The 9,477-nt window shown below is 53.9% G+C and overlaps 2 protein-coding genes and 1 long non-coding RNA gene across 6 annotated transcripts in view; 2 read left to right on the top strand and 1 right to left on the bottom strand.

The window, feature by feature from the left end:
* The first annotated feature begins 3,144 nt into the window (after positions 1-3,144).
* Positions 3,145-4,277, top strand: LOC128090955 (uncharacterized). Of its 3 annotated transcripts, XR_008211164.1 has the most exons (4): positions 3,145-3,268; positions 3,430-3,762; positions 3,833-3,900; positions 4,050-4,277. It is a non-coding gene; the product is annotated as an uncharacterized LOC128090955 (long non-coding RNA). The 3 variants fall into 3 exon arrangements; XR_008211163.1 differs by having other exon boundaries at positions 3,430-3,540; positions 3,833-4,277; XR_008211162.1 differs by having other exon boundaries at positions 3,833-4,277.
* A 428-nt stretch (positions 4,278-4,705) lies between these two features.
* On the top strand, positions 4,706-6,091 carry LOC128091482 (uncharacterized). Its single transcript, XM_052704653.1, has 9 exons — positions 4,706-4,883; positions 4,963-5,127; positions 5,278-5,367; positions 5,428-5,487; positions 5,518-5,547; positions 5,608-5,697; positions 5,758-5,817; positions 5,848-5,981; positions 6,035-6,091. Exons 1-9 carry the CDS (start codon positions 4,853-4,855, stop codon positions 6,089-6,091), a joined length of 717 nt encoding a protein of 238 aa, XP_052560613.1. The 5' UTR covers positions 4,706-4,852.
* A 37-nt stretch (positions 6,092-6,128) lies between these two features.
* The window catches only part of ARHGAP39 (Rho GTPase activating protein 39), a 101,567-nt gene continuing 98,218 nt past the window's right edge, over positions 6,129-9,477 (bottom strand). For both annotated transcript variants that reach the window (XM_052703782.1, XM_052703781.1), the window contains exons 9-11: positions 8,186-8,277; positions 7,920-8,089; positions 6,129-6,411 (exon numbers count right to left, since the gene is read on the bottom strand). In XM_052703782.1, the coding sequence (XP_052559742.1) occupies positions 6,217-6,411; positions 7,920-8,089; positions 8,186-8,277 (457 nt within the window). In that variant the 3' untranslated portion in view covers positions 6,129-6,216. The remainder of the gene's footprint in view (positions 6,412-7,919; positions 8,090-8,185; positions 8,278-9,477) is intronic.

The following is a 9,477-nucleotide window of genomic DNA, read 5'->3' as shown; positions in this document are numbered from 1 at the left end:
AAGTAAAAGGGGGGAAAAGAAAAAAGGGGGAAAAAGTGGCAAAAAGGGGAAAGAGGTGAAAAAAAGAAAAAATGGGGGGAGGAAAAAAGGAAAAAAAACGGAAGGGAAATGAGGGGGAAAAAGGAGAAAAAGAGGAAAAATAGCAAAGAAAAAGGAAAAAATGGGATAAAAAGAAGGAAAAATGGAAAAGGAAAAAAGGAAAGAGGGGGAAAAGGGGAAAAAAGGGGGAAAAGGAGGAGAAAAACCTTAAAAAAATAAAGGAGGTGAAGGAGAGGAAGGGAAAAGAAATGGGAGAGGGGGAAAGAAATGGAAAAATAAGGGGGAAAAGAAAGGGAAAAAAGGAAAAAGGAAAAGGAGAAGAAAATGGGAAATGAAGGGGAAAAAGGAAAAGAAATGGGGGAAAAAAAGGGAAAGGAGGAAAAGGAGAAACGGGGGAAGGAAATGAAAGGAAAAGGGGAAAAAAGGGGAAGAAAAAGGGAAAATCGAGGAGAGAAAAAGGAGAAAAGAGGGGAAAAAGGGAAAATAAAAGGGAATAAAAGAATAAAAGGGAAAGAAATGGGAGAGAGGGAAAAAGGAAGGAAGGAAAAGGGAAGAGGAAGGGGAAAAAGAAGGGGGGAGAAACAGGGAGAAATGATGGGAGAAGGGAAAATAGGGGGGAAAAGGGGGAAATAAAGGGGAAAAGGATGAAAAAAGAGAAAGAAAAGGGGGAGGAAAGAAGGAAAGGAAAAGGGGGAAAATGAGGGGAAAAGGAGAGGAAAAAAAGGAGAGGAAAAAAAGGAGAGGAAAAAAAAACAGGAGAAAAAATAGAGGAGAAAAAAGAAGAGGAAAAAGAAAGAGGAAAAAAAAAGAGGAAAAAAAAGAAAAGGAAAAAAAGAGGAGAAAAAAGAAGAGGAAAAAAATAGAGAGAAAAAATAGAGGACAAAAAAAGAAGAGGAAAAAAAGAGGGAAAAAAAAGGAAAGAAAAAAGAAGAGGAAAAAAGAGGGAAAAAAAGGGAAAAAAAAAGAGGAAAAAAAGAGGAGAGAAAAGAAGAGGAAAAAAAAGAGGAGGAGAAAGAAGAGGGAAAAAAATGGAGAAAAAAAATAGAGGAGAAAAACAGAAGAGGAAGAAAAAGAGGAAAAAATGGAGGAAAAAAAGAAGAGGAAAAAATATAGAAAAAAATGGAGGAAAAAAAGAAGAGGAACAAAAAAAGAGGAAAAAAATAGAGGAAAAAAGGATGGAAAAAAAGAAGAGGAAAAAAAAAGAAGAGAAAAAAAGAGGGAAAAAAAGAAGAGGGAAAAAAGAGGAAAAAAAAGAAGAGGAAAAAGAAGAGGGAAAAAAATAGAGAAAAAATAGAGGAAAAAAAGGAGAGGAAAAAAAGAAGAGGAACAAAAAAAGAGGAGAAAGAAGAAGAGGAAAAAAAAATAGAGGAAAAAACAGAAGAGGGAAAACAAAGAAGAGGAGAAAAATAGAAGAGGGAAAAAAAGAGGAAAAAAAATAGAGAAAAAAATAGAGGAAAAAAATAGAGGAAAAAATAGAGGAAAAAAAAGGAGAGGGAAAAAAAAGAGGAAAAAACAGAAGAGGAAAAAAATATAGAAGAAAAAAGAGGAAAAAAAAGAAGAGGGAAAAAAAAGAAGAGGAAAAAAAAAAAGAATTCCTATAAAGCTGGAAAGAAAACTGAAATCGATAGAAAATGAAATACAAGGGGGGGGGGGGGTCCCCATTGCCGCCCCAATGTGTCCCCAAATGTTGTTTTTGGGGGGGTCAGGTGGGACCCACAGACACACAGACACACAGACAGACCCACAAACAGACCCACAGACCCACAAACAGACCCACAGACCCACACACAGACCCACAGACAGACCCACAGACCCACAGACACACAGACACACAGACAGACCCACAGACACACACACAGACCCACACACAGACCCACAAACAGACCCACAGACCCACAGACAGACCCACAGACCCACACACAGACCCACAAACAGACCCACAGACACACAGACAGACCCACAGACCCACACACAGACCCACACACAGACCCACAGACACACAGACAGACCCACAGACCCACACACAGACCCACACACAGACCCACAGACCCACACACAGACCCACAGACACACAGACAGACCCACAAACAGACCCACAGACCCACAGACAGACCCACAGACTCACAGACCCACACACAGACCCACACACAGACCCACAGACCCACAGACCCACACACAGACCCACAGACCCACAGACCCACACACAGACCCACACACAGACCCACAGACCCACAGACCCACAAACAGACCCACCCACAGACCCACAGACCCAGAGGCGCGATAAAGCACACCGCAATTACAATCTGCGTCGTTAACAAACGGCTCTATGTAATATCTCTCTCTTTATAGGTCTGTACACTCTGCCCGGGACCCCCGGAACGACCCCCACCCCTCCGAGCCCATCCCCCCCCCCCCTTTTTTCCCCTCCCCCCCCTTCCCCCTTCCCCCCATCCTCCCCCTCCCCATCGTCCCAACGGTGAGCAGGAGGCACTTCGCTCAATGGGACGCGTTGGGATCCAGAAATGGGTTCTGAGGTTGGGGGGGGGGGGGGGGGGGGGGGGGAAGGGTCAGGAGGTCCCCAAGGGGGGAGGGAGGAAGAGGAGGAGGGGACAACTCATATGGGACCAAATGGAGCGGGAGGTGGTGGTGGTGGGTTCTCGTATGGGATGATACGGACCAGAAAATGGTGGTGGGGGGCTCCTATGGGACCGTAGGGACCAGAAGGTGGTGGTGAGTTCCCATAGGGGACCAGCAGGCGGCGTTGGTGGCGTATATGGGACCAGCAGATGGTGGAGGGGGCTCATATCTGACCATATGGACCAGGAGATGGTGGTGGGAGCTCATATGGGACCAGGAGGTGGTGGGGGGTTCTGATACGGGACCATCAGATGGTGCTGGGGGTTCTTAAAGGACCAGGAGGTGATGGTGGGTTCTCATATGGGACCTAAAGAGGGTGATGGGAGCTCATATGGGACCATATGGACCGGAAGATGCTGGTGGGAGCTCATACAGGACCAGCAGATGGTGGTGGGGGCTCATATGGGACCATAAGGACCAGCAGATGGTGGTAGGTTCACATATGGGACCAGAAGATGGTGGTGAGTTCTCATATGGGACCAGGAAATGGTGGTGGATTCTCATATGGGACCATAAGGACCAGGAGATGGGTGGTGGGGACTCATATGGGACCATATGGGAGCTCACATGGAACCATATGGACCGGGAGCTGGTGATGGGTTTTCATATGGGACTGAGAGATGATTTTGGGGGCTCATATGGGACCATATGGACCAGGAAATGGTGGTGAGAGCTCATACGGGACCAGCAGATGGTGGTGGGTTCTGATATGGGACCATATGGGAGCTCACATGGAACCATACGGACCAGGAGATGGTGGATTCTCATATGGCACCAGCAGATGGAGTTGGGGGCTCACATGGGACCGTATGGACCAGCAGATGGTGGTGGGTTCTCATATGGGACCATAAGGACCAGGAGATGGTGGTGGGTTCTCATATGGGACCATATGGACCGGGAGCTGGTGATGGGTTCTCCTACGGGACCAGCAGATGGTGGTAGGGGCTCCCATGGGATCATTTGAACTGGGAGTGGTGGTGGGTTCTCATATGGGACCAGAAGATGGCGATGGGAGCCAATATGGAACCGTATGGACCAAGAGATGGTGAGGGGAGTTTCGTATGAGACTATACGGACTGCAAGATGGTGCTGGGAGCTCATATGGACCAGGAGTTGGTGGTGGATTCCCATTTGGAACCAGAAGAACCAGGAGAAGGTGGTGGGGGCTCATATGGGACCATATGGACCAGGAGACGCTGGTGGATTCCCATTTGGGACCAGAAGGTGGTGGTGGGTTCCGTATGGTTCCAGTAGCAGCAGGAGATGGTGGTGGGGGCTCATATTGGACCGTAACGACCAGGAGATGGTGGTGGGTGTCCATATGGGACCTGAAGGACCACGAGATGCAGTGGGTTTTCATATGGGACCTTAAGGACCAGGAGATGGTGGGGGGGGCTCATATGGGACCATATGGACCGGGAGATGGTGGTGGATTCCCATTTGGGACCAGAAGGTGGTGGAGGGTTCCATATGGCTCCTGTAGCACCACGAGGTGGTGGAGGGGGGGCTCATATTGGACAACAAGGACCAGGAGATGGTGGTGGGGGCTCATATGGGACCTTAAGGACCAGGAGATGGTGGTGGGACCTCATAGGGGACCTGAAGGACCAGGAGATGGTGGTGGGGGCTCATAGGGGACCACATGGACCAGGAGATGGTGGTGGGACCTCATAGGGGACCACATGGACCAGGAGATGGTGGTGGGGGCTCATATGGGACCTTAAGGACCAGGAGATGGTGGTGGGACCTCATAGGGGACCACATGGACCAGGAGATGGTGGTGGGGGCTCATATGCAACTAGAAGGACCAGGAGGAGGCGGTGGGTTCCATATGGCTCCAGTAGGACCAGGAGATATTGGGCACTGAGAGGGGTCCAGAAGGACCTGGAGATGTTGAGGGACCATACGGGAATGTAAGGACCAGGAGGAGGTGGTGGGTTCCCATATTGGTCCAGAAGGTCCAGGAGATGGTGGAGGGTTCCAAGGTGGGTCCAGAAGACTGGGGGAGGGGGGGGTTTTGGGATGGATCCAGAAGGAGCAGGAGATGCTGGGTGTTCACACAGAACCATGAGGACCAGGAGAGGACAGCGGGTTCCACTATGGGCCCAGAAGGAGCGGGAGGAGATGGAGGGATCCCGTAGGGGGCCAGAAGATTCAGGAGGTGGTGGCTTCCGAGATGAATCCTGAAGAACTGGGAGGAGGTGGAGGTGAGACGGGTCCTTCGGGTGCTACTGGGGATCCCCCAGGTGGAGGTGATGGGTCCTTCAGGTCCCACTGGTCCTTCAGGTCCTATTGGTGGTCCTACGGGTGGAGAGATCGTCCTTCAGATCCCACTGGTGATGCCACAGATCCTCCTGGGGATCCCATGGGTGGAGATGTGTCCTCCAGATCCCACTGGTGGTGCCACAGGTCCTTCAGATCCTATTGGTGGTCCTATGGGTGGAGAGATGTGTCCTTCAGATCCCACTGGTGGTCTCATGGGTCCTTCAGCTCCTACTGGTGGTCCCACACGTCCTTCAGCTCCCACTGATGATCCCACAGGTCCTTCAGATCCCACTGATGGTCCAACACATCCTTCAGCTCCCACTGATGATCCCACAGGTCCTTCAGATCCCACTGATGGTCCCACAGGTCCTTCAGATCCCACTGATGGTCCCACAGGTCCTTCAGATCCCTCTGATGGTCCCACAGGTCCTTCAGCTCCTACTGATGGTCCAACACATCCTTCACATCCCACTGATGGTCCCACAGGTCCTTCAGCTCCTACTGATGGTCCCACAGGTCCTTCAGCTCCCACTGATGATCCCACAGGTCCTTCAGATCCCTCTGATGGTCCCACAGGTCCTTCAGATCCCACTGATGATCCCACAGGTCCTTTAGATCCCACTGATGATCCCACTCATCCTTCAGCTCCCACTGATGGTCCCACAGGTCCTTCAGATCCCACTGGTGATCCCACTCATCCTTCAGATCCCACTGGTGATCCCACAGGTCCTTCAGATCCCACTGATGGTCCCACAGGTCCTTCAGATCCCACTGGTGATCCCACACATCCTTCAGCTCCCACTGATGGTCCCACAGGTCCTTCAGATCCCACTGATGGTCCCACAGGTCCTTCAGCTCCCACTGATGGTCCCACAGGTCCTTCAGATCCCTCTGATGATCCCACAGGTCCTTCAGATCCCACTGATGGTCCCACAGGTCCTTCAGGAGCTGAAGTTGACACCAAATCACCCGGTGCTTCTCCAAGGAACGGCCACCAAGACGGGACAAGACCAGCCTGCCCAGTTCCCCCAACGCCCCCAGTGACATCCTCGCGTCCTTCCCGTCCCCAAAGCGCCACCCCTTCCTCACCCAGAGGTCTTCCCCACCCCGTTCCACCATCCCTGGTGTCACCCCGAAGTCCTCCAGGTGAACACCAACCCCCAAAAAGTTCCAGTCCCTCCGTCCCTCTGGTGGGAGGCGGGCAGTGGGGTGCGGGGCGAGAACTTGGGGGGGCATTGGGGGGGGGTTGGGGAAGGGGTTGGTCGTGGGGTGATGCTATAGGACGCCCTCCATGAAGCTGGTGTCCAGGTGCTGGATGAGGACCCGCAGGAAGGACATCTCTTTGCGGGTGTTCTCGAAGATGACGCGGGGGTCGTCCGACTGACAGCGCAGGCAGTTGGGGGCCATCACCATGGCCAGGTTGTTGACGTCCATCTTGGTGACGGCCACGTTGGCCGGCTGCACGAACACCTGCGGGGGTGAAGGATCCAACTTGGTGGTGGGCTTGGGGGGAACCCAAACACGGGGCGGTGGTGGGACCCCATCCTTGGTGTGGGGTTGGGGGATCCCATACCCAGGGTGGTGGTGGGACCCCATTTTGGTGTGGGGTTGGGAGAACTCAAACCCAGGGTGGTTGGTGAGACCCCATCCTTGGTGTGGGGTTGGGGGATCTCATACCCAGGGTGGTGGTGGGACCCCATTTTGGTGTGGGATTGGGGGAACCCAAACTCTTGATGGTGGTGGGATCCCATCCTTGGTGTGGGGTTGGGGGATCTCATACCCAGCGTGGTGGTGGGACCCCATTTTGGTGTGGGATTGGGGGAACCCAACTCTTGGTGGTGGTGGAATCCCATCCCTGGTGTGGGGTCAGGGAACCTAAAGTTGTGGTGGTGGGACCTCATCCATTACGTGGAGTCAGGAGAACCCAAAGCCATGGTGGTGGGACCCCATCCCTCGTGTGGGGTCAGGGAACCCAAACCCAGGGTGGTGGTGGGACCCCATTTTGGTGTGGGGTCAGGGAACCCAAACCCAGGGTGGTGGTGGGACCCCATCCTTGGTATGGGGTCAGGGAACCTAAAGTTGTGGTGGTGGGACCTCATCTGTTGTGTGGAGTCAGGAGAACCCAAAGTCATGGTGGTGGGACCCCATCCCTGGTGTGAGGTTGGGGGATCTCATACCCAGGGCGGTGGTGGGACTCCATTTTGGTGTGAGGTTGGGAGAACTCAAACCCAGGGTGGTGGGACCCCATTTTGGTGTGGGGTTGGGGGAACCCAAACTCTTGATGGTGGTGGGATCCCATCCTTGGTGTGGGGTTGGGGGATCTCATACCCAGCGTGGTGGTGGGACCCCATTTTGGTGTGGGATTGGGGGAACCCAACTCTTGGTGGTGGTGGGACCCCATCCTTGGTGTGGGGTCAGGGAACCTAAAACTGTGGTGGTGGGACCTCATCCATTACGTGGAGTCAGGAGAACCCAAAGCCGTGGTGGTGGGACCCCATCCCTGGAGTGAGGTTGGGGGATCTCATACCCAGGGCGATGGTGGGACTCCATTTTGGTGTGAGGTTGGGAGAACTCAAACCCAGGGTGGTGGGACCCCATTTTGGTGTGGGGTTCGGGGAACCCAAACACGGGGCGGTGGTGGGACCCCATCCTTGGTGTGGGGTTGGGGGATCCCATACCCAGGGTGGTGGTGGGACCCCATTTTGGTGTGGGATTGGGGGAACCCAACTCTTGGTGGTGGTGGGACCCCATCCCTGGTGTGGGGTCAGGGAACCCAAACCCAGGGTGGTGGTGGGACCCCATCCTTCCTGTAGGGTCAGGGAACCCAAACCCAGGGCGGTGATGGGACCCCATCCTTCCTGTAGGGTCAGGGAACCCAAACCCGTGGTGGTGGTGGGACCCTGTCCTTCGTGTGGGGTCGAGGAGCCCCAAACCACACAGCAGGACCCACAGCGGGGCCGGCGGGAGCCCATTCGTACCTGGAGGAAACGGATGAGGTAGCACAGCACCATTTTGTTGATCCTGGGCAGAGAGTGGACGACGGCGACGGCCGCCTCGGGGTTCTCGTAGTGGGTGATGCAGCGCTCGTAGAAGTCGTGCGGGATGAGGGGCTCCTCCAGCTCCCGGTACCACAGCTTCAGCAGCGATGCTGTGGGGATGGGGGGGAGGTGTGACACCCCAGAGTGGCATCGCCCCCCATCCCGTGTCCTCCCCACGTCCCCTCCCCCTCCCCCGGGGGTCTTACCGGGAACGTGGGGGTCCTCCAGGCCGGTGGGGATCTTCCACTGGTCCACCTGCAGCTTCAGAGCGTTGACCTCATCGATGTCGCCGGGGACTCTGTGTGGGGGGACATCTGGAGCTGCTGATGGCTCACGGCACCCCACGATGGGGCGGGTGGCACCCCAGGAGGGGGACAACCCCAACATGAACCCCAGCTGACCGTGGACATGACCGTGACCACGATACCAACGTGACCATGGGCACCAGCGTGACCACGAACCCCAACGTGATCGCAGACCTCAACGTGCTCATGGACCCCAAAATGACCAGGAATCCCAACATGGATCCCCAAATACCACAAATCCTGACGTGACCACGGACCCCAACATGAGTCCATGGTTCTTGACACGACCACAGATCCACCATGACCATAAACCCCAACATGATCCCATGGTCATGGCCATGGTTCTCGACATGACCACAAGATCCCACCACGACCATAAACCCCAACGTGATCCCATGCTCATGGCCGTGGTTCTTGACGTGACCACAGATCCCACCACGACCATAAACCCCAACATGATCCCATGGTCATGGCCGTGGTTCTTGACGTGACCACAGATCCCACCATGACCATGGACACAAACCAGACCCCATGTCCACTATTCTCCACATGATCACAACTCCCACCACGACCAGGAACCCCAGCATGACCACACATCCCCACATGACCATAAAACCCACCAGGACCCCATGGTTATGGCCGTGGTTCTTGACGTGACCACAGATCCCACCATGACCATAAACCCCAACATGACCACGGACCCAAACAAGACCCCATGGCCGTGGTTCTCAGCATGACCACAGATCCCATCAAAATCATGGATCCCAACGTTACCATGACCCCCAATGTGACCTAAACCTGAAAGTGACCACGAACCCCAATGTGACCACAGATCCACCATGACCATAAACCCCAACATGATCCCATGCTCATGGCCATGGTTCTCGACATGACCACAGATCCACCATGACCATAAACCCCAACATGATCCCATGCTCATGGCCATGGTTCTCGACATGACCACAGATCCACCATGACCATAAACCCCAACGTGATCCCATGCTCATGGCGATGGTTCTCGACATGACCACAGATCCACCATGACCATAAACCCCAACGTGATCCCATGCTCATGGCCATGGTTCTCGACATGACCACAGATCCCACCATGACCATAAACCCCAACATGATCCCATGGTTATGGCCGTGGTTCTTGACGTGACCACAGATCCCACCATGACCATAAACCCCAG

The sequence above is a fragment of the Tympanuchus pallidicinctus genome, unplaced genomic scaffold (genome assembly GCF_026119805.1).
Source record: "Tympanuchus pallidicinctus isolate F22 unplaced genomic scaffold, pur_lepc_1.0 scaffold5, whole genome shotgun sequence".
NCBI classification, from domain to species: Eukaryota; Metazoa; Chordata; class Aves; order Galliformes; family Phasianidae; genus Tympanuchus; species Tympanuchus pallidicinctus.
The sequence above is the reverse complement of the archived record's forward strand: the minus strand, read 5'-3'. Positions and strand labels throughout refer to the sequence as shown.

Coding starts and splice junctions, on each gene's coding strand:
- LOC128091482 (XM_052704653.1), top strand. CDS start 4,853: ATGAATCCTGAAGAACTGGGAGGAGGTGGAG. Junction 5,128..5,277: donor TCCTATGGGTGGAGAGATGT/GTCCTTCAGATC, acceptor ATGATCCCACAG/GTCCTTCAGATCCCACTGAT. Junction 5,818..5,847: donor TCCCACTGATGGTCCCACAG/GTCCTTCAGATC, acceptor ATGATCCCACAG/GTCCTTCAGATCCCACTGAT.